Source organism: Mugil cephalus, chromosome 21 (assembly GCF_022458985.1).
Source record: "Mugil cephalus isolate CIBA_MC_2020 chromosome 21, CIBA_Mcephalus_1.1, whole genome shotgun sequence".
NCBI lineage: Eukaryota > Metazoa > Chordata > Actinopteri > Mugiliformes > Mugilidae > Mugil > Mugil cephalus.
Genome location: NC_061790.1, coordinates 8,174,805 through 8,199,763, shown reverse-complemented (window position 1 = coordinate 8,199,763; position 24,959 = coordinate 8,174,805). Strand labels below are relative to the sequence as shown.

General features: G+C 46.9%; 1 protein-coding gene across 7 annotated transcripts in view; it reads right to left on the bottom strand.

The window, feature by feature from the left end:
- Nucleotides 1–24,959, bottom strand: part of utrn (utrophin) — a 173,626-nt gene that overhangs the window by 94,591 nt on the left and 54,076 nt on the right. For all 7 annotated transcript variants that reach the window (XM_047573812.1, XM_047573814.1, XM_047573811.1 and 4 more), the window contains 10 exons: nt 24,650–24,785; nt 24,144–24,293; nt 23,884–24,036; nt 23,701–23,802; nt 23,349–23,469; nt 22,701–22,933; nt 22,495–22,612; nt 22,167–22,372; nt 21,128–21,282; nt 20,777–20,966 (listed from right to left, as the gene is read on the bottom strand). In XM_047573812.1, the coding sequence (XP_047429768.1) occupies nt 20,777–20,966; nt 21,128–21,282; nt 22,167–22,372; nt 22,495–22,612; nt 22,701–22,933; nt 23,349–23,469; nt 23,701–23,802; nt 23,884–24,036; nt 24,144–24,293; nt 24,650–24,785 (1,564 nt within the window). The remainder of the gene's footprint in view (nt 1–20,776; nt 20,967–21,127; nt 21,283–22,166; nt 22,373–22,494; nt 22,613–22,700; nt 22,934–23,348; nt 23,470–23,700; nt 23,803–23,883; nt 24,037–24,143; nt 24,294–24,649; nt 24,786–24,959) is intronic.

The window sequence follows — 24,959 nt, the reverse complement described above, 5'->3', positions numbered from 1 at the left end:
TATGTGGCTGAGATCCTGATTTCCAGGGTAAAAAAATAATAAATATGCTTAGATGAATCCAGGACATCACGGTGATAGATGTCTGCCATCAAGAATCTGCACACTTTCAAAATGTTGTGACAGCCTTGACAGTCTCGGCGAAAAAGATACCAAGGAAAAAAAACAACCGAGTTATTATTGATGCGAAAGCTATCTTTACTTAATCGGATTGAGAGGAACTGGATTGTATTTCTATAACCAAATTTAAGGTTCCAATTCATATTTTCCCCCATTATTCTTCAACCATCATCTCGAAACCGTCATCGAACTCGCTTGGAGTTTGAGGGTGGGATGTGATTCACGGCCTGGATTTCCCAGATAGTCCACTTAACCCTGACTGGGAGAGTTGTGACGCAGTAATTGGCTTGACATAAAGCACCGACTCTAAATCACGTCTCAAGTAAACCCCGAACCTCACGCACACACTCGCTGGCCATCCATTTTCTACACCCCGGCCACTTGTCCCTGACAGAGCACTCTTTAGACACATTAGACTCTCCACAATTGACATGAAACTAATAGCAGCCCATGCTGAGCGCTCCGGCCATCGCACACAAACAAACAAGTGCATCTCACACAGAGCAAATGTACTAAATGCAATGGTCCAGAATAATGGACAGCATTATAGAGCTTCTCATCCAGAGTAGCCAGTATTGACTGGACCTCGGGAGATGCACTAAAAGCTTTAGGGCAATTGCAGCGAGGCTAATTTCTCTGCATTTGTTTTCACACACACAAATTACAAGCCCCAATTTTCCACCAGCAGATACATATTTTAGAGATGACAGGGCACGTACTGTTTTGCGCTAGAATGTCACGCTGCTTTGTGTTTGTCATCATTTCAGTAGCGCGACTGACTTTTAGACATTTAGGAAATCTCCGCCATCAGTCTCTGAACATTAAGCAAAGACTGATGACTGTTGAAAAGCATACTGGGAAATAAAAAGCTCCAAAGTGTCTGGCACAAGCCACAAGGACATGGCACAAGAGAAGAGTCTGATTTGTGAGTCTTTCACTTCCAGATGTACTGAAATAAAATGCATTATGACATGTACTTGTATGTATATCCCCGTTCCAGGGCCTATCTGCTAAGATGAGGAGATTTTTCTTGCTTTGTGTATGTCTGTGAAGTTCCTCAATGATCCAGGTCATGGTATATTCCAACAGAAAGTGAAAAAACAAAGGCAGCTGGAGTCACTTTGAGTTTTCTGGAGGATGTTTCCTCACTCATCCAGTGGGATATATCAAGAAACAAGCAGCTGGTTCAAGTAGATGCGAATCCAAACAGGAAAAAGAAGGATTTTGCTTTATTTCTATTTATATCACATATGTTTACCTATTAAATAAATTCTAAACTACCCTCATTTATTATCGGATGTGTTTTATAGATCAACACGTACGTATTACTATCATGAACGTCATCTAATAAAGGTAGACTTCATCATTAAAATCAAAACGCCACAGACAAACAATCATAATCCCTGACACATGTGACCTCTGTGGAACAGCCGCTCGGTTACTGCTTGAATAAGGGCAACAGCTACATCCGTAAAAAGGAATAAAACTATAATCCATAGCAAGAAATGGGTCTTTTCATGCACTGCAGCTACATGTGTAAACATCATATATTATATCCCAATATATTACACGTCATTCACAACTGGTTGTAGGAAAGCAGCAACGATGAGCCATCAGTGAGTAACTCTAGTGACACATACCAGCTCTGGTTCGTCAAGATTAGGCAAAATAATATTACAATTTAGATCTTCATGTGCAAACACACTGCTCCCGATTAACCTATTTTGAGAGATCAAAGTCGCACTCGGCGATAAAAATCTGGATAAACACACAAAAACATGTTTCCCCAGGCTCTTCCTTGTTTGCGGTGGCAGCGCTGGCGTCGCCTCTCTTTCCTAACCAATTCCCGTGAAATATAAAGCAAGGTGCGCCTTTCTGATACACGCGCACGTCAAGAGGAAAACATCCGACTCGTCGTTGTTGACAGCGGGAACAAATTTGATCGCGAGAGAATCCAAAGAGCATCCTGTGTCCACCGACGCGCAGCTCTCACGTGCAGGAAATGGAGCATGAAGTCATCTCAGTTTCCATCTACTGGCTTCTTTGAAAAGCATTAGCATTTTTAAAGTTAATAAGTTCAGACTCCTCACTACATGTCTCGCTAAAATTAAAATCATACACAGTGGAAAGCCATTTAAGTGACTGGTGGTGTACAGAATATAACTCCAGCTTTAGTGAATCATTACGGCCTGAAACAGTTTAATCACTATAAAGGAGGACTTATAAATGTCAGTCGGGCTTTAACGAGGAACTCGGTACACTCTGTCCACTGGTGGAGAGGGAGAGAGCGACGGAGCGAATGATGGAGACAGAAAGATAGAAACAGAGCGCATGTGACGTCCCGACTGTGCAGCCAATCAACGCGAGATCGGCAAACACCGGTCGGCGCCTCCGGCGTTAAAGCCATTTATCAATCTGGTTCTGCTTTGTGACAGAGTGGAACAGCTGCTGTGTCCGCACGTCTGGATGCATTGAATGTTTGTGCGTAGCGTTGCGCAGGTGTTAATTAAACTAGTGAACTGAGCAATTAGGCGATGAGTGACGCGGCCTACCGGAGGGGCCGGGGTTCTAAGTTGATTTACTACCTGTTTAAAGGCCCGAGCCTGTCGGTGCAGGTGTGTAAACAGGAACAAGGGGGCTTAGGCAGAAGACAGAGTGCGGTATCAAAGAGGAGAAAAGTAGACGGATCAAAGAGAGAAAAACTGCACTGTGTCCGATGATTACTCTGCACTGGAAATTGGAGAAGTGAATAAAACCCACCTGAGTTACAGCGCGGACGCAGCCTCCAGTCGTCTTCCATTATTGTGACTATTTGTCCCTTCCAATCTAGTCCCTTTATACACGCAGTTTCCAAAAGCAATTCAGCAACACAGCACATCATCCCAATATCATTCATACTGCTGGGAAAATGTGATTCCGCTGTTTGGGAGCCATCCAATCAGCCTCGCAAACCGCTTCATGATGAAATGGCATTGAGACGGCAATACAGCCCGCGATTCCCACGAGATCCATGGCTGGACATTACAATTCACTGAGAATTCACATCTGAGCGCTAAGAGTAATACATCTCACTCGGCTGTTTTTTTTAAAAAAACTTCCTTTGTATTATTGGATTTTTGTCGCGCCAGACCGCCTCACCGAACAGCAACGAAGAACCACAGGTAGTTTTCACCTGGCGAATCGAAAATCGTCGCATTCAAACAGTAACGGCGACGGAGAAGCGAAGTGATACCTTTGAAGGTTGTGACAGCTTTCTTTTCAAAGAGAAAGATGATAACTACACAAAGGGTCAACAGGCGGGCTTTTAAGAACAACTGCTAAAGCCAGATACAATTACTCTAAGGCATGACATTTAGTGCGAGACAGTTTTATCATAATTGAAGCCATTAAAATATCAGTACCAGGGGTTTGAGTGGTGGGGAATGAACAATGAACCAGCCTTCTCAAGCCAGGCTGTATAAATGAGCATGAACGCGTCTCTCTAAAACACTTTACAGCCAGTCTGGTTCTTCTTTTCCCCGACTTGACTGACGTGTCTCATATAAGTGGAAACTTTCCCATAATTGTTGGGCTCATAAATCACTTATCCGAGGTCGATTTCAGGCATTCAGGTCACTTATTCCCTGAGCTTTTTGGTCCCTTACAGGTATTTTAGATTAGACTGTGTCTGGTGCCCGGGACCAATCTTTTATTTTTTTTTCTTCGGGCTGGGTATCGCTACTGGTTTCCTGAACCGATTCAATTAGAGATGTTTCAGTTTCAGTACAATTCTGCTTGGTTATGAAGAAGATTTTCACGAAAACCAATGTGGTTGCTGGTGGAGATTTTACCTCCAGTTGACGTCGGCTTTCAGGCCCGACGGTGAACTGAATCTCCTTTGCATGTGGAGTGATCTCATTGAGAGGATGCAATGAATGGCTTATATATGCATTTTTTTTTAAATAAATCAGTCCAAGTCTCTAATGAATTGGTATAAGATCTTTTAAATGAAGAGCAATTCGAAAATACTGTTTTCTAAGCCTAGCTCTGGTATCTTTGCAATTATAATTAAACTGGCAAATACAATGCTAATTCGGTATTCCATTATTTTGAGGCTTAAGTGAAACATGTATTGAGGAAACAATGCACTGATGAGGAAAAGGACATGTGAGAGACAGCCAAAACAGGTAAACTTAGGTGAAGCACTGGTGAGATGACTCAGAGGACACAGCTTGTGTGCCAGAAATGTTGCATGTGGTCACTGCTGTATGTGAACAAAGTTCAACCTTTGAGCAAGCTGTCTCCGGTGTTTCTTTAGCTGTGACCAAACTAACAAATTACATCTCGACAGCATGAGTAGGGTAGAGTGAGTGGCATTTCTTTTTCCTTCATTATTTCCCCCCCTTTCATTTCCTCTCGCCTGTCTGGTCCTCTTCCTCTTCCAATGCTCAGTCAGTGACACTGTCATGGCAACCAACATTTGCAGATCTTTGCTAGTTAGGTGTATAGTGTTTTAACCCATTGTCAATGAAGCCCCCGCCTCGTTAATCCCGACACTTTTTTTCTACAATTATGTGCTGCAATTTGAAGCATCAACAGTCGATTAGTCGTGAGTCCGCGATCGATTTTTCTGCCAAGGTAGTCCTGGTTTAACAAGGCAGGGAGCTCAGCAATTCATAAAGAGTACAACCTCAGCTTTTTAAGCTTTAAAGAGGCAGCTGTAAGGAGATGTTACAATGAAGAGTTTGAGGATATTGTTTGGGGAAAAAGGCTTTTGAGCTGGCGTACGCTTTGGTTGCTTTCATGGATAAACAATGCTCACTCACCACTGAACCACTTCACAATGCTAAAGGGAAAACACATATTTATATAAATATTTAAAAAAAAAAAAAAAACACTGGGGAGGACTGCAAAGCTCCAAAGTGGACTGGATAAGAGACTGAATGACAGTACATCAATAGACATCCACAGAGAGACGCGGCTAAACGGGGACTGAAACATATCGACTCCATTCCAGAGGCGCAGACTTTCACATGGTTGTGATGAGTTCAGATTTGTCACCTTGTCAGAGTGCTGCTTATGCTGATCTTAAGACCGCGAGCTATCCACGCTGTCGAAAGACAATGAAAAGTTAACAATCGGTATCTTTCCAGTGCTGACACGGCACCGAGCATCGTGGTGGGTTAAAACTCCGGGGCACTTAAATGTTTCTACTTTCTAAAGAGAGAGAGAGACGAAGACAGGCCAGGAACAGACATACTGTGACAGTGAAGCATCAAGGAAAACCGAGTGTCAAAAAGTATACCGGGGAGTGGCTTTAAAAGTGTGTTTTTGTTGTTTGTTTCAGTCTCACTGTAATACCTGCAGCTAGATATTTCTATGAGGTGCGTATACGCGGAACATTTCAGTCAAACTTTGGAGTCGAGCTGAAGTTTGTTCGCCGAGCATGAGATGAAAGCGGTAACCTTTTCAACTTTGGCATATTTACATACCTGAAAAACCCAAGTCTGAAACTTCTTAGGAGAAGGGCTTGGATTTCTTCTACCATTTTGTTTTTTTGGGGGTTTGACAATTAGTCTGACAGACTAGTTGCCAAAGCTTCCTTGGGGAAATTTGTGTAATCTTGGAGTGCTCATCGGTTAGTAAGAGCTTTCTTTTTTTGTGGGAGATCTGTATGTGGACGACTCTGCTGACACCTAACCTTACTGATATGGTGATATTTAGAAATGTCAGTAAACACATGAACTTTTAGAGACAGTATTTGGTGTCATGACTAAGCCCGACTCACTAGAACCACACCAATCAGGCATGCCACGAGCCACACAGACGCTGCCTTTAAGGAACGCCCCAAGCTGGAGAATAAAGAGGCTTAGACACGGAGAAGAGTTGAGCAGCGATCTGGAGACATGATGCAATGAAATGTAAATGAAATCTGGTGAGTTGTGACGACGGTCAGCGAAGAAACTCCCGCTGACCTTTGGTGAAGTGGGTGCACACACGACTGAGGCAACAACCGACGAAGGAAACGCTGTCGACAGCTTTGGCACTTACCCGGATCGAGTGCCGTCGTTGGAGATGGTATTTTCAAACAGAGAGCGGTGACAGAAAGAAGAAACAGCTCCTTTCATACCGTAGGAATATTTTCACGATGTGCTCGTGTCAATCAGAAACTTTTTGGGTAGGGAAATATTAACTAAGGTCGCCTAGGCAACCAGAGCCTGAAATGAAGCAATGGGCGATTTTATGTGGATGGGGCTTTTGTCATTCAGCATTGTAGATTTTTGCCACGTCCTTCAAACAGTATTTTAAATTTTAGGTCTAAAGAAAAAGGGGCAGTACAGTCAATTCAGAGTGACAAAGGTTACGGTTAAAGGGTAGAGTCATTAAGTAGTCGAGAGCAGTTGAGGTTAGTATGAGTGGTACGATGGCGCGTTTTACGACCCACGTCCCAACTGTGAGCTGGATATCTATCTCAGCGTGAGGGGGGGACGTTAAGCAGTGAGGTGTAAGGCCATCCGGACTGAGTTATGATCACGCGCACAGACAGTACAGAGGGAGGGCGAGACAGTCCTACAGCGGTGATGTCAGAGGGAAGGTCACCGGGAGGAGGGAGATTGTTGGGAGACATCGAACGTGCTCGTCGATTGTCCTGTCAGTCATTTAGTTACCATAGCGCTCTCTGGCAGGGCTTGGCCCAAAACGAGCTATAAATAGAGCGGGAGGCAGGATGGGAGGAGGACAGAGGACAATTATGGTACATCAGCGAGGGGTAGAGGTGTGTTCTTGACGTGTGTGTGTGTGTGTGGATGCGTGTGCATTTTTCCTGTAGTGAGTGTTCAGTGGTAATTAACATTCCCTCTCCGGGATGGTAAACATCAATCCAAAATTAAATCTTGATGAGCCATCACAAATCGTCAAACCTAAGGGCAAACGGATTACACACACACACAAACACTTGAAGGTATGTTTCTCTGAGCAGCATGACCATCACTTAGACATACATGCTGTTTTTCATATCCTTCTTTCAAATGCAAAAGCACGACCACGGACCACCTCCACTCTGTGACTTAACATTCCCTATCTCCAAGCTTCAGACATCAAACTCTAATTCCTATTTCTATCTTCAGTTAAGGCCAACTTCTCAAATCCCCCACGGATAAATCTTAAGTTATAAGTGCAGACAGAGCACACCGAGTATTAAGATAGTCCCGTCATTGTTGCAGTGAAAGAAATGACTCCGACACACACACATTTTCTGGCAGATTCTCTCCCACCGTCTTAAGCACACAGAGGTATTCAAGGACACAATGGAGCGAGTCTCCGAGAGACAATCTAATTACCGTCATTAGCGACATCTAATTTGAGCTTTAAAATGAAAAGATTGGCTCCTCACGCCGCCCGAACTGCGCTAACCTATTTTAGCGTTTCCGAGAGCGGCGGAGGGAAATCGAGAGCGAGGTGGACAGTGGGGAGGAGTGACCTCATGAGTACGGAAAATTAATTTGGTTACAGGGTGTATCACTCTGCCCACTTAACTTCATAAACAAACACGCAAAGGCCATGAGACAGCGGAGACGACACTACGCGTGTGTGGCCCTGACGTCCCTCTTCCGCCCGTTCAGCCTCCGCCCCGGTTCGCTAATTAACAATTTTAATCCCTCCTTTAATTCTGCAGACAATTGCACAAATTGTGCGTGCGTTTTGCGCGTGCGTGCGCGCGCCGCCGCGCGCCGAGGGCCCCTCGCACCGTTCGCCAGATTAGCCGAGCGACTCTCTGCCTCGCGTCGCCCACAGCGACCAAAGGTAATTGCTTTTTAATTAAGCCTCGAGCGCTAATCCCAATGATATTTAGCAGGCACGGGCTGGCGCGTACACACAGACGCTGAAGAGGGGACAGTGACTAAACGCTGGCCCGTAAACTGGACAAATGTGCGAGAGGCTCGGTTGGCATTTCTCTCTTTGTCCGTGGCGGGAGGCGGCGCGGGCAGACAAAATGAAGTCGCTAATATACCGAAGCAATAAATGAATTTTCGCCCTATGGCCAATCTGAGAATATCCTTTCGACTGGAAATGAGAACTTGGGTCGATTCAAGACGGTGTGTGTGTGTGTGTGTGTGTGTGTGTGTGTGTGTGTGTGTGTGTGTGTGTCCACGTGTGTGTGTGACCGTCTCTCCAGTGACCCTCAAATAAGCCCTGCAGACTTCAAAGATGCCAAAGGCGATCGCACACTTCTATCGACCACTTCTTCTTCAGTCTCTTTTCTCCTGTCATTCTCCGGCCCCTTTTCCAATGTCTGCTGCTATTTCTTTCCATTCCCCCCAGTCCAACTTGCTCAGTATCATTTTCTGTTCTCTACACAATGTTTATATCCCTTTTCTCACATCCATCTTTTTTTTTTGTATGTATTTGGTATACATTTTTTGCGATGACACTTATTTTATTTTTGCCTTTTTAGTCACCCTCATTACCTTCTTTTCAGGGAAGCAAGACTCGCCTCCTCAGGGACGAGGAGTGAAAATGCCCCTCTTTCCGGACATTTGCGAGATAGCTGTGAAATACGCCGAGCCAATGAACACCCGCACCTGCAGCGCTGTAGTGAATCTAATTTGACTCCTCGTCGCATCAAACATCTGCGAGTTTTCTTTGATGTCTGCGCTGTCCGACGCGCGCGGGGAGTGCAGTCGGAGCTTATGCTGGGGCGGTTTTGCAAAACATTTTCGCTGCTCACACAGATCCCCGTCTGTCACTTAAACTTTCTTGAAAACCGTCATCATTTTTTAATCTTTCGTTTGTAATTTAAAGCGTGTTTCTGGTTTTAGGAAACTTCTTAGGGGCAAAGATTTTTACATTCAACCCTGACTCCCTGTGACACTCTTATTTCAACAGCCGTATTTCTGCCGTGACACGTGACTCTGGAGAGCTGCAACCTCTTGCAGATTACAGACTATATATAGCGGGATTTATCTTTAATCTCCCTGTGATATAACAGCAAAAAACAACCATTTTCAGTTGCTCATGGTTCTTGCTGTATTTACCTCTGAGTGGATCATCAGTGTACACTAACCACCTACTGCAATTTCCTTTTCTCCCCTCTTTCTTCTCCCTGGGTGTCTCATTTCTGCTTTATTCGTTCTTACTTTTTCATCCAGGTTTCCTCCACTTCAGCCCATTTTGAGCTCCAGTCGTGTTTCACGTCCCTGACTCTTAAGTTAGACCACCAAGAGACACGAATCGGGGACGTGTCCGTCGCAGAAAACATGTGAGATGAACCGACTTTCCGGGGGAATCCCAACAAATAAACATTTCCTCACGCCTAGAAATATACGCAGTAAAACATGCACATACATTAGACAGCTGACCCTTTATGATTATACGAAACCCCGCAGGCGTAAAGCGTTTGATCAATGTTTTAGCACATGTAATGATCTGCTTCATAAGCGAGGCATCAAGGCTGACTCAAGTAGCATATAAGCCATCCTAGGCTTGAGGAAAAGACGGGGTTTTAAAACGAGGGGAGGGAAAGGAGGGAGAGCATGAATGATTTAAGTGGCACGCGAAGAGCAGATGACGGCATAAATGGAAAATAGATGATGTGAGGCCGAGCATATGCAGCATACGGAGATATTAGGGAAATTGTTACCGCGACGAGGGATGACAGGACAGGACAGGACAGGACAGGACAGGAGACAGGTACGGTGATAGAGGAGAGCGTGGCTTTGCACCTTTCGGGAAGACGAAAAAGAAAGTCCGCTTAACTCAATCAAAGCGTTCTGTGCGACTGCACAAAGGTTGTTTAACCGATCAAATAACCGCCTCTAAAGGAGATACAACGTTCAGCTGCAGAATCGTACCAAGAGAAGGACACGGGCTCGGACGTGAATGGGAAATTTGGAGAGTGATAAATCACCGTGCGGGGGTTTTTAAATGAAATACAAAATAATTTGGGCTCAGTGCGGAAATAAAAGCACTGACACGAAGCAGCAGAAGATGTTATATTGCAGCCGATGTTCCACTTCTATTTAAAGAATTAATTACCCGTGACAAGAGAGGAAATGTCCAGAGGTGGAAGAGAATCACAAAGTAGGAAAGAGCGATAGCGATGCAGGTAAAGAAGGAGAAGAAGAAGTAGGAGAAGAGTAACAGGAGGCGCTGAGAGGACGGTAAATCAATACGACTTATAAATAAAAATCTGTCGAATGCCAATTGCTCTTTTCAAAGCTATTCTGGTCTAATGCTGTTGTACTGTGTGAGGCCCACTTAGCGACTGTGCGTGTATTTGGTGAGGAGTCTGAATCAGTGAAATTTGTCAGACACTCACACGCGCCCCCTGAGGAAACACAACGCTGACTGTGAGTCAGCACTCGTGTTTGTGCGCTCGCCGTAGATATTGGCAGCGGGACGGGACGCTGGCAAGGTGCAGAGCTAAGGTCTTGTCCCTGCAGATTGATCGTCGGGCCGAGAATAGAAGGAGAGCAAAGGAAAAATGATTGCACGCCGCCACCACCCCGTACCTAGGTTACCCCCTGGATCGCAATCTCACTCAGTTGGGAAAACTGTGTGTGTGTGTGTGTGTGTGTGTGAGGACATCCATCCCCTCCATCCATAGGACCCAAAGACCCCCCACTAACAACATCCTGTCACCAGACACCACAGGACACCCTCAGAAGGCCCACGTCCATTCTCTGATGAGTCACAGCTGTTTAGGAGGCACAATATTAGGCAGGTGGTCATAATGTTACGCCTGATCGGTATATGTGCCTTTTGTCCGCCAAGCCGTGCAGTGCACTGTAATCTCCAGCTTGTCTCTACCTGCTGTGATACGGTCCAGGACGCCTGGTCCGGCCATAAATCATGGTTTCAGGTGAGTTACAGAGTTCTGGCTAAGTCTACTGTCTGGAAACAAACAAGTCTTCCAGGGGAGCTGGGCACTGGACCTCGATATTCTCCAAGAACCCCCTGGAATGTGTTTGGCACAACCGTTCGGGACTCCTCCTAATCAGCATTACCTGCTCGATCGTGTCTGACAGGTGAGATAGACTCACTGCATCCTCACCCCTCCCCGCTTCCAGCCTTCATGCTAAGCGAAGCTAATCACGAAACACAAAAAAAAACGACTGCTTCATGATATAAACAAACCGGCGCAGCTCTCAGTGGACAGCTTTAAACATCTCTCCTTCTATTTCTCCCATTTTCCCCACAGCAAACTGTTATTTACTCTGGTCATCACGCGTTGAGGGGCTACGGAGCTCTCCAGCAACATAAAGTGCGTGTGATGGTAAACCACATCGGCGTCCCCGGTTTTTAGCGCGCTGCTGGGACTCGCCTGAAAGCCGCTAATGGAGGTGGGGGAACGAAATCTATCGCTAGCACACACATGCATTACTGGCCCAATAAATGGGCTTCCTGGATGCGGGAGAGGCAAATTAAGACGTAGGCCGAGTGGAAGAGCGAGGCAGGAGGGACGAAGCATTCTCTCTCCATTCACATCTAATGTGACAAAAGGGAGTTTACGACACATTTCATCTAATCCCAGGTTGGTAATTCTTAATCACAGGGCAAGCTTTTCCGTCCTCCTCCTCCTCTCATCTCATCATAACCGAACGACCCTTTGTGGAGCGGCGGTGGCGGCGGCCGAGAACAGAGGAGCAGCTTAACTCCAGGCCGTATCGGTGATTTAAGTGCTATTTTACATCAGCTCCCAATAGGAAGTCCATCTGCGGTGATTTACATGTAACGCTGACTGGGAGACATAACCCATCTTCATTTACTTTTATTGTCCCTGCTCATTACCAATACCATCTTGATGAATTTAGAGGACCCGCACTCTCGTGAATCTCGTAGCACGTAATTCGGCCGCCTGTGACTCATCGCGCGGGCTAGCCGCGAGTCAAATGAACGTGTGGGTGCACTTGTGTTTCCTGCGCATGTGTGCGTGCGGCATAAATGTGCCCAAGGATGCGTGAAAGGAAATATCTGATTTGAGAGGGAGCCAGGTGACGTGGGGCAGGTAAGCGGAAAGGGTTATCAGCCTGTACCTGAGGCTCCGACGGCTAATGCCAACGCCCGCTAATAACCCCGGAGGACCCCGGTGGAGCTCAAGGACGGGGAGGTCGGACAGCTGGGCCGCACGCCAGAGCCTGACTCACCTGTCCTGGGGAAGCAGTTGAGCCGGGAGCAAAGGTGGATGAGTGCGGCGCCCAGGGGCCAAAGCGTTTGCCAGAAAAACAGCGGGAACGGCGAAGCGTGACTGCACATTAGCGCTGCTTCGGGGGGGGCTGTTTCTAAAGCGGGCTCTGGTCGAAACACGCACAAACACAAAGCGGGAGCCGGTGCCACGGTAATGAGCGTAGGAGGACGCTCCTCCTGAGAGCGGTGGGGCCCTTCAGCCAAAACCACGGCGAGTGATGACACACAGAGAGACGGAGGAGAGCACAGCGAGGGGACGAAATGGGCCACCAGTGTCCCTCGGTATAAACGAAGCAGGCACGCCGCTGAGAAGTAAACTACTCATGTCACAGGCAGAGAAGCGACCCAGGAGAGAGAGCGCCGAAGAGCGGGGAGGTCAAAGGACGAGGGAAAATAAAACGATCAGGGTTTCAAAAGAATTCAGTCAACCTCAAATTTACATTCAGCACGATTAGCCGGAGTTATAGTGAGTACGAGTCTAGAACAAATGCACCGCAGAAGTATACACGCAAACAAAGCCTTAGGGAACACTGTATAGACGCGAGATTTCTTTAATAGCATACAACCTCATTAAACATTATTGCTTTGAAATGGGAAAGTCAGAGAAGAAAACAATTTGCACGGCAAAATAATAGACGCAATTCTAAAAACAGTTCAAGCTAAATGGCTCCGGCTTGGAAATACTGCTAAGCTCAGTATTATACATCAATGTAATGAGCGGCGTTAAAAGGCGCATGCAGGCAAAAGCCAACAGCAAAGCACCATTAACAGAAAAAAAAAAAAAAGGTTCGGGGATGGAAAAGAATCGGCGACTTGGTCAGTCACGTCAGCTAGATGTTATCGATCGAGATCTTTCAGAGATATCACGGGAGAGCACAACTCACGAAGCATCGCAAAATGATAGCGCTTCTCCTAAACGCTCCCTAGTTCCCTCACTTACAGTAATGACGACGGATATGTTTATCGTTAATCGACATAAATCTGCTTAGAGAAGAGGCTGGTTTGTGCTTAATTTCTCGAGTCGGGCGGTGGCCATGTGTTTCGCTGTCCCAAAGCAGAAAGAATGGCCGGACCCGAGAGGGCGAGCCCCGGGCAAATCCATCATCGGGAAGTCACTGTTCCAGTCTGGCGGGCAGCGAGTGCACCCCAGGCAGGCAGGACTAGCCCGGCATTACTGATTCCCTCAAGGGAAGGCCAAACGAAGCCGGAATGACTGATTCAACCCAGGGGAGGGTAATCAGGTGGGGAGTGACTGATGCCTCCCGCTGGTGGGGACACAGTCCAGGAAGTTCTGACATCTAAGAAAGCTGAACGGTGCCAAAACAGAGATTCGGGTGCAGGTAGATCAGAGTTCAGTTGTTTTTTCCCCAAGAAAGTAACTACGGCAGAAGATAAACCAAGACAAACCTAATGCTCTGTCTCTATCAATTCTTGCCTTTATGCCGCCTCTCTCAACTTTTTTTTTTCTTTTGCAGAGAGACTTGAGAGGTAAGCAAAAACCTGTGAAGAGCCGCAAACAAACTTCACCCTTGATCACATTTTCGCAGAAAAGCGACAACAGTCGAGCAAACACGCACAGCGGAAAAAGAGGCGGAGCAGTGAAATCAAGGATGGATTAAATTAAGCCGGCGCGTGTTTGCCGAGCTGATGATCGGAGCCGGAGTAATCCGCCGCTGCTCGGGTGCATTAGTCTCCGTTTCCTCCTGTCCAGCCTCAACAGCTGGTCACATCTGCCCTCTGAGTGAGAGAGCCGGGGCAACAGGGACGAGGATCAAGATGGGCGATCAATGATGATCAACAGAGGAACAAAGCGACACCAAACTCCGCCACACATCAGCAGTCGTTTCCTCTAAGGTGAAAACCAATAGAGCTGTAACAGGTTACGCACTGATCTGATTAGATTTTTTACATTGTTTATTAAGCTCTCAATTAAAGTGCCCATCGTCGCCATAGTGAAGTTGTGTATCCTCAAGTAATGTGACTCTCATAAACACAAATAAGCCGAAATACAGCGTTCATGCTCGCACTCTTCCCCACCGTGTAAGTTTGTTTACGCCTGCACCACTTTAAAGTCAAAGCCGCCTTCAAAACCGTAAGTGCACAGAGAGAAATAAGAAGAACACACAAACACACCTCAGCACAACAGGGATGCACCAAAACAAAAAAAGAGCCCAAAGTCAGGATGTACGCATTTAAAAAAAAAATAAATAAATAAAAAAAATAACAGATGCTGTGGAAGTGACAGAGAAGTCCCCAAAACAATATCAGCTGGAGCAGAAATGACTCGCGAATAAAACAACTAAAAATAGAGGCGATGGATGACGCAAAGACAGGACTTTACATGAATATATTTATATAAAAAAAAAAAACTAATTCAAAAAAAAGACTTCAAATCATGCTCGGGAGTAAAACTTCGGCGAAGCCAAATCAAAGCAGCTCAAATAAATCCAAAAGCCCCCCAACACGAAAGTTTAAAACAAAAAAAAAATTTCCATCTAAATTAAAATGACAAGACAGAAGCGCGGACTCTCCCGCTCGCACTCGCCCGCTCTCCCCCCCCCCACGTACCTTGCAGAGTTTCTGGTAGCGCGGCGAGGAGATGGCCATCCTCTGGAGCCTGTGTAAGAAGACCACCACTTTCTGGAGGGAGGTCCGGACCATGGCCATCATCTTAAGACTGCTACAAGTCTGCAGCAGCCTGCTCCTGGTCCGCATGCTAGCACTGCCCTACCCCACTCATATTGTTTCTCCCTCTCCCTCTCCCTCTCCCTAGCCAGCCGACCAGACCCCAGCCAAGCTGACGTGATGCGCACGCACGCACGCAAACACACACATGTACGCCGAGAGAGAAAGAGAGAGGGGGGAAAAACACACACACGCACGCAAACTCACAAGCCTAGTCAGCTCAGCATGCCCCCGCCACAGTTTCGTCACATATATACACACACTACACAGTGAGCGAGCGCAGCCTCGGTCTCTCTTTCTATAAACAGTCAATCCACACACACACACACACACACACACGCACGCACACGATGATGCGGGCGAGCCGGGCGAGACACTCACTTTCTCCTCCACGCGGACATTCACACGCGTAAAAAAAAACCTCGGACTGCCGAGCCAGAGGAGAATCAAACAAATCACTTGTGACGGCGGCACCCTGCGGAGTCGGAGGAGGCTGACGGAGTGGTAGAAGAAAGAGAAGGAGATGAAGATGAAGGAAGGAAAGGAGGACGAGAAGAAGGAGAAGAAGACCGAAAGGGAGAGAAGAGCGGAAAAGTGCCGGCAAGCTGGGAAGAGGAGAGAGGAGAAGAGGAACGGGAGGCACGAGTTGCTCCGGACGAAAAGAGACGCTGGTCGCACACGGCTCACTTTTTAGTGCCGCTGATCCGGAGAGAGGGAGGGAGAGAGGGAAGGAGGGAGGGGGAGAGAGGTAGAGAGAGAGAGGGAGAGAGAGAAAGCAGGCGTATAAGGAAGACAAACAATGCCTCTGCCTTGATGGAAGGATGACATTACGCCAGGCAGGGAACAGATCAATGAGCGAGAGACAAAGAGAAAAGGAGAAAAAAAAGGGGGGGAGGGAGAACTGAGTGAGAACTCTGAGCACAAATGAGATGCCCACAAACACACACACACACACACACACACAAACACAAACACACACACACAATGGAGAGTTGGGAAGAGGGAGGGGTTATTCCGGGGTCCGGGTTTCCTGGAAGCATGAGTCTCATTCATTTTCAGCATTGCCAGCCGCCGCTGGAGCACTTCCACGATTTCGGTTGGACGACGACGATGGATAATGAGTCCAGGAGACGAGTGTTAGAAAATGTCTCGTTCTTTGATCATAATTAATAAAAATAAGCTGAAAGACGCATACACGAGTCAACGAGGAATTATTATTCCTCCTTAGAGCTGCGCAGTCAGAGAGCAGATAGCAACTAGCGAAAAGGAGGCTTCGTAGATAGATACATGTTAATGTAGCTTAATTGATTGAGTAGACTTTCAAATTAAGGGTCAATTATGTTTGTTGTGCTTGATTTCGACAATAAAGCTTTCTGAATTTGCTTTTGTGCCTGGTTTCTTTTCCTCTACAGAAGCTGAGGATTATGGGAAACACTTGGGATATGATGAGTGAATTATTTTCATTTGACAAACTACTACCGCTTAATCCTCACTAGGGTCGCGGTGGTTACTGGAGCCTAACCCAGCTGTCAACGGACGAGAGGAGGGGTTCACCCTGGACAGGTCTCCAGTCCATCGCAGGGCTAACACAGAGACAAACAACCAGTCACACTCACACTCACACCTAGGGTCAATTCAGAGTCCAGAATAATGAGTCCAGGAGACGAGCGAGCGTGTTAGAAAATGTTCTTTGTATAATGATAAAAATAAAAACTACAGCTCAAAGACAAACACACAAGTCAGCAAGGAATAATTATTTCTCCTAAGAGCTGTGCACTCAGAGAGAAAACAGCAAAAAGGATGCTTCGCAGATAGATATATGTTAATGTAGCTTAATTGATTGAGTAGGCTTTTAAATCAAGGGTCAATTATGTTTGTTGTTCCTGGTTTTTACAATAAAGCTTTCTGAATCTGCTTTTGTGCCAGGTTTCTTTTCCTACACAGAAGCCGAGGATCATGGGAAACACTTGAGATATGACGAGTGAATCATTTTCATTTGACAAGCGCACTCGCGTTCAAAATCTACCCAATGAAACATTAATTGTAACAATCTTGATTCAATTTGTGCCGAACAGCCAAGAACTTTTATGAATTTTCACCCGTCACCCCCTCCCTGTTTCTTCTCCGCGCTCGTGTCATGTATGTGATGAAAGCAAAACAATACGAAAAGTATTTGGAAGGAAAAGAACAGAAGTAATGTAAAAATAACTTCTGGTACACCCACTACAAACGCTATTTAATAAAGCACAAAGCTGCCTGTGTTGACACTGAGGATAAAATTAAAAAGGGATTTGGAGAGAAAGTATTTCCCGACACAAACAACTCCTCCTCCTCTGCTCCTCTCCACACATATGTGTGCGTGAAGGAGATGGAGTGCGCGCGTTTGACATTCCGCTCCGAGTCCGCACGGTCCGAGGCTGTCGCAAGATTAACGGGGAAGAAACGAGGGAGGACTTTGTGGAAAAAGTGCAGATAAACAAGTGAAGGAAAAAGTGAGGGGGAAAGTAGAGCAGGAGGAGGGAAAGTTCGAGGTCAAGAGAAGATAAAAGGCTTTTAAGTATCTTTTATCGGAGCAGAAAAACGCAGAATCCACAGAGCACAAGTACCGGAGAGATGGCATCAGGAGACAAAGAAGAAAACAAGAAAAGGAGAGCAAGGTAAGAGCAGAGATGGGTGTACGATGGGAAGAGATTATCATAGAGGAGCCACTCGGCCTCTGCAGAGCCACCGACCACACAGGTGCCCGGTTCAAACGTCTTCACGCCATCTACGACTCTTCACGTTTGACTTTTACTTCAAGCGCCGCCGAAACACACACTCCCTTCCTCCCGCTACCGCAAAACAAGAGGCGTTTATTTGAAGTGAGGATGAAAACCTCTATATCGCCAAGAGCAGCACGCATCCCACTGGCACTTCTCCATAATTATGACTCATGCATTTTAAAATGAGAGCAAATTGACTCGCTCGCACAAACTACGGGGCGCATCTCAAAACTCGGTCCCTGAAGAGGGTGGAGACGAAGAACAAATAACTCCTCAAAATCAACACGGAGCTTACCTATGCAGCCGGCTAGAGTGATCGCATTTTTTTCCCGGCGAGAGGTCGCGGGCGCCGAGTCCTCGCGCGCGCGTTTTGTTTTGAGAGAGACGCCACGAGGAGCTTAGTGAAAAGCTTTGTTTAGGCGAGATTTAACATGGGACAGCGTTGACCCTGTTTTACGGGGAATTAGACGAGAGGCCGGGTGCTTTGTCGGTCTCGACTCAAAATGCCACACAGGCGCACGTGCACAGACAAAAACGCACAGCGCAAGGTCGAGTTTGATGAAAGAGCCACTTCAGGCTGAGTGGACGCTCGCTCTCTTCTGTTGGTGCCCATTACTGCAAAACATCCTACATGCCAGCTCCAGTAAAGAGACTACATGCTATGACATCATAACTTTCACTGCAATGTCACTGGCTGTACTGCGCTGTTGCAGACAACGCTACATACGAGGATTTGTATCACAAGGACACGAGGATTTGCAGGATTAAATGTGCGGAAAATTAACTAGGTCTGGGGCGCCCCTGAAGCTCACCTGGTTGAGCAGACGCCGCATAAACAGAGGCCTCACCAGAGGGTTTTCCTGCATGTCGTTCCCCCATTACTTCCCCTTCTCTATTAAAAGAAAAATATCCAATAAAAGACACACAAGGCCAAGGCGGCTCCTATTTACAATATTCATGTTCGGCGTCCTGAGGCACGTATTCGAATGTCAGGATCGCACCCTCCCCTCTTCACACATCACGTCGCCCTGTGAGCTTCATCGAACCGCAAACTCCAGCACGCGCTGGGCCGAGAGCGAAAGTGCCCGGGACGAGATTAACCGCCTCCACATTTGATGCCACCGCGCCGGAAAACCGAGGTCTGCTCCCTCTGAAACTGGGTTGAGTTTATGCCCCGAGCGAAGGAGTTCAAGCATCTGATCACAAGCGACGGTAAAAAATGGACGAAATCTATGTTCCAGCCGTCGCATGCGGTAATAAACTTTGGCTGGTGTCAGAACGACTGAAATCGGGTACCAGGAGCAAAAAAGAGCTTTCCTCCGTAGAGGGGTGAGTGAAGAGCTCAGAGGAGGTAGTTAGAACATCTGGTGAGGATGCCTCCTATGTTGCAGAGGTAGAACCAGAATTCACTGAAGAGACTGAACCTCATTCGACCTTGGAGCATCTCGGGATCCCTCGCATGGAAATGGAAATCGTTGCTAAGGAGGGGCACGTCCAGGAATACATTGCTTAGCCTGTTGCCGCAGCAACCCAACTTCAGTCAAGCGGAGAAAAATGGACGGATGGAAAACTAATTATTCACAATAAACTCTATGCATGTAACTTGTTTCAAAGTTCCATGTAAAGATAATTGAACTGTATTATACTGAACCAAAATCCCCAGTCATTTCTGAATGGATAAATAACCCACTCAGTTTATACTCAGTTGAACCAGCCTATACATTATTCAGCCTATACAGTATTATTACTACACAGCTTAGCATTACAGCAGCAGCAGTCCGAATGAGAGTGGCCCGTGGCCAGCAGATGTGATTAAAACAACTGAACGCCGAACAGTGGCAGAGCCGTCACTGTGAGTTAATAAGAGGGTTGCGGGGTACGACTCTCCAAGTCCACGCACATAATCTGAGGCTTAAAGTCCGCGGCTGTTTCATTAACCTACTTTCTAGACTTGAGTGCAATCCGTCAACCTCAACTCCAAATGGTAATGAAAAGAAAAAGCGGCTCAACGAAGACAGTGACTGATAACCGAAGCAGTGGTTCCACCGATACGTCGGCGTGTCAGAACTTCGTGAGGTGCTTTTGACTGATATTGAGATTCAAATTAATTTAACTACCGGACACAAATAGCGCACACTTGACTGCTCAGATGACTCTGAAATACTTTTAGGACTAAAACAGTACACAGTATCTACCTATTAAAAACTTAGAAGGGATAATAATGATGGATTATGTCCAATATGAATAATATAGATCAGCCATTATTTTCCAATTATCAGAACAACAACGGTTTGAGGAAGTATCTCAGCTTCATATTACACTGATGAATCCTCACAAGTATATGAGACCATTCATGAAGTTATTCACCGTTATTTCTCTCCATAACCTTGGATTTTTTTTTAAATCACCGGACAATGGAAACGTAGAGCGATAGCACTGTCGCATTCAAAACAAAACCAAGAATGCTATTATTGGAAAGAGGCTTTCAGTTATGAAAGACGAGGCACATCCAGAGAGCAAAACCAACGTAAATCCCCCCGACGAACTATTTTTTTAAAAAGATATTTAAACTTTAGCAGGAAATAAAAAAGAAAAGAAGGTCGGGGCCCGTTTTATTTGCCTAAAGGGTGAGGTGAAGGGACCGCGGGATTAAAATGTTACATAAAGCATAAGATGATACGTGTCAACCGATCCCAGAGGGAAGGTCTGGGTAAATGACAAGCAAGTGAGAGGAAGTGCGCGCGCGCACACACACACACACACACACACACACACACGCTGAATTCCTAAGCAGCGTAGGACGAAAGGATCAATGAGCCACATTTAATGCATACAAGCACTCTCACGCCCTCTGCTCGCCCTCTCATTTACACACCTTTAACCAGCGGCGTACACGCGGATGCACCCACGCACGCCTCGGACTCCGCTCAGCTGGTGAAGGATGTGTTAATGAAGGATGACACTGAGATAATAGGCTAGCATCTGGGCATAAAATCCCACCCACACACACACACACTCCCAGTTTCTCTATTAACTTGCAGGCCTACCTCCAGTTGTCGCCTCAGCTCCTTCACGTGGGGGGAGTCCTGCGTCACATCTTCCCTCTGCGAGGCGTCCGCCAGGACGTTGACCGTGGTCTCGGCCTCCTGGAGCCACTTGAGGAAAGACTCGAGCTCCCGGAGAGACACCTGCAGGCTCTTCAGCTCGCCGTCCATCTGGGCGTGACGGTCGCTCGCCCTGCCAATCAACATCGAGGCTTTATATCAGAAAAGATTTTGAGGTTTAACCGCGGTAGAAATCAGTAGGTGATTGGGGAACAGCTTCATTATCCGCATCTTATATGATAATAACAAATACGTAGTCAGATAGTGTATATATATATTTATATATGTGTGCACCTATTGTTGATGTTGTTCCAGGCTGCATTGTGTTTATCTGTCACTTCTTTGATCCTCCTCGTGTCGTCGGTAGAATACTCTCGCAGAAGGTGACTCGACAGCTCGTTGAAGGATGCAACCGTAGCTTGGCCTCGGCCCAGAGCTTGGAGGAACTCCTGTAAGACAGTGGGTGCTGTGTTATTCATGACGCACCGCAACGTGACGCGGAAAATGTGACAGATGCGATTCATGGCGAGCCTCCGAACAGCCTTGTTGACGCTGCAGCAGATATTAATATCCCTGCGCCGTTTTCTTTATATATTTCTTTATATATTGCCGTGGCTTTGTGTTTGCCTTTAAGTAAGACGAATTACAGTGCGAGGTTATTAATGGCCTCTTCTCTAAACTTAACAAAATTAAATAAAACTTACAAACACAAAGAAATTTGTTATTCTGCTGCACAGCTCTGTGACATTGTTTGCATAACCTTTACTTAATCAAACAGATTACATAGGACCCACCTGATTATTATTCTGAATTTAGGCAATAAGTCATCCGTGTGTGACCCCCGGGCCCCTATTTATTTAACAAAAACGTGCTCTTCACCATTTTAAACGGACAATTACTCAACTTTGCGAGCAGACAAAGCAGGCGGCCTTGCGTGTGGCCGGCTGGATTCTGTTAAACTCTTGTTGCCCTCTAGTGTTTGGTTTGTGTAACAGGCCCCTGCTCAGACTCGGCCAAGACATAATCTCAAATTAAAATGACGGACGATGTGGGTGTGTGAACGTTATTAAGGTTCAAAGTGATACTTCAAAGGGGCAATTTATTCATTCCCACCGTGTACAAACTTAAATGGCTGTTTAAAAGACCTCAAATATATTAGAGCGAAGTTCGGTTTGCTTTAAGACTACTTCTCCAGTAGACGATTTCCCTCGAGTATCAGTCTGGTCTATAGTGATGGCAAGGATACAGACTCACGGGAAATGGCCTCAGGAAGGACAAGCGTCAGACATGCTGAGGTGACAGAGAGAAAATAGTGATTTTTTTTTTCTCTAACCTTACTGTCTTCCAGCTGTTTAGTCAGGGGGTCTTTGGAGCGCTGGACAAGGCCGTGCAGGCGTTCTTCGGTGTGCCCGATCAGGGCCTTCACCTCCTTCCTCTGCTCCTCCCACTGGTTGCTGTGGCCGATCATGTTGTCCAGCTGCTGCAGCCGAGCCTCGACGCCATGCTGAGTGCTGTCCCACTGGCTGCGCACTTTCTCCACTAGAGCCAGAGACGAGATTCAACAGAGTCAGAACTAAGCTAAAAGCGGAAACAGGAAGCGGCTCTGCCTGAAATCTGGTTTCTCAACTCCTTCTAGTGCAATCACACTGTTCTGTACGCACGTTTCTCGGTGATGGACGTGCGGACGTCGAGGTTGGAGGTCTTGTTTTTGATGTTCTGTGCCAGGGTGAAGATGTCCTCCAGCTGGTGATGACGCTGCTCCAGGTCACTCTTTGTCACCTAGTGAATGAATTTAAAATTATTAAGAATAATGTACGGTGCTTAAATTTTACCCAAATTTTATCACACTTAACTCTCCATTACTCACCTGTAGACGCCCCATGGTGGTCTTAATCTCCTTCGTGTCCCCCACGGTGACGATGTTGGACTTCAGCATCTGGGTGATGAGGAGAAGCCAGTCGGCCAGTTCGGTGGCGGTCTTGTTGAGATCGGTGGGCGCCACGGTGTCCGGCGTGTGCGGGGTCTGGTGGTGGTGGTGGTGGTGGTGGGGGTCCTCGCCGACCAGGCTGGCCATCTGCACGGCCGAGGGGACCGAAGACACTGCGGCGGGGATGGGATAAAAGAGTTGACATATAGCCCTTCTTTAAAAGGAAATGATGCAATGAACTATAAAAGATGTCGGAGGGAGAGGGGAGGTGTTGTCAAGTGGCTCTCGGCGTGGGGACAGTGGCGTCACCCTAAATCATGATGAATGAGGCATCGGGGATTGTTTTAAAGACACAACCGGGACTTTCTTGCTCACCTCTTGTTTGTTATTTCATCATGCAGTTTTACGCTCCGGATTGAGAAGAGCTAATGAGGGACAACAAATCTGCCACCTGAGTTTTTACCACTGGCCTTATGTGTCTATACGTTGGTCTCATTAATGATCCACGAGAATCACATTCCGTTTGACTCGTGAAAGACTGAATGCTTCTTTGGGACGTGTTTTGCATTTTAAAGACGAGCTGCATACCGAGCTGCTGCTGCTGGACAACCAGGTGATGCTGCGTCCATGGAGAGACAGGTGGCTGAAGAGACTCCCTGAGTCGGACGTCCAGGGCTTTCCAGTCGGCCGCCAGCTGCTCCACCTTGCTCTACACGCAGGGACATGTAGGGACACATACCATCAATTAATGATGTCCCACAAAACATTAGCACAGGAAACGGAGTGCGTCCATATTTTAATAAAACACCCGATTAAACTTCAATAAACGGCAGGAAGCAGACTAACCTAAAGTGGTGCTTCAACAGCGCAATATGGGATAATTACACGCTACAACTAGCAGTAGTTTATTATTCAATTATATCACTAAGGAAACAGAGACCTTTTCCTGAGGCAACAGCTGCTGTCGTCTCTGCAGTTCTATTGAATGAGCCAACAGGTCCTCCAGGTCCTTCTTCCTGTCCTTCATGGAAGCCTCGAGGGCCTGTGACACACGAAAACTCATTTTAAATGTGACATTGGTGCGTAGGTGCTTCATGCCTTGTGATGTTTTCAAGGCACCTACCTGAGCCTGGGCGGGATTCAGGCCTCGGGTGATGATCGTCTGGTGGGTGACGATGACCCAGTCCGTCAGCCTGTCCATCCTGTCCTGGAACTGGGCGTGGCTTTGCAAGTTGTTCTCCACCTCTCCCACTCTGTCCAACAGGTCGTGGGTCACCTGCAAAAGGAAAGAGGGAGTGATAACTGAGTGAAAGAAGAACGGAGGGAACGACCCGAGACTCGGAAAGACGAGGAGCTTGAACGTGAGCTTGGGACAGGTCTTGCCTTGCTCCAGTTGAGGTTGATGGCTCTCAGTCTGCCCACATGCTGGTCCCTGCTCTGAGGGCTTATGCCAGGGCTGGACAGGATCTGAGGAGCGTGCTTGTTCAGCCAGCCAAGACGTTCATTCTGCGCATCCATTTCCTCAGCCAGAGCCTGCAAGGAAAAAAATAAAAAATGGTCAAGGAAATGGAAAAATCAAGAAGTGATGCTGTGCAGGTCAGGAGAAAATCAGCCACTCGGCGCAGCCACGTAATGGGCTAACATTGTATTTCTCACAGCAAGTCTGAGTTCGTTGCATTTCCTCAGCAAAAACACATTGTTCTAAAGAAGAGACGTGACAGTTGTTTCGGCGCATCTTTGCTGAGTCAGGCAGGTTTTCTCTGTGGCCGAGATACACAGAGCAACTTCCGCGTACAGCATATGGCACTTAGGCAGAGAACACCAGCTCTGGAAGACTCCACGCTCACATGAATCAGACTAACTGGGGCGCGCTTTGAGTCACGCCGTACCTTCAGCTCTTTGAGGTTTCTGTCGGTGGCAGTGACGGGCAGAGAGCTGACGGCGTTTTCTGCCTGCTCCAGCCACACGGCCAGCTCATCGCGCCTCCTCACCAGGTCCGTCAGGGCCGGATCAGCTCCGGCCAGCCTGCACACACGCACACACACACACACACACACACAGACACGTTATGCACCTGGATTAGGATCTCCATTACCTCCAGGTTGTAGCCCCGATGCAAAAAATTTGCATTTAAATTGCTGTTGGAGACTGATTGACTACACAGATAATGTTTGTTCAGACTGTTTGATGGTGGCAGAG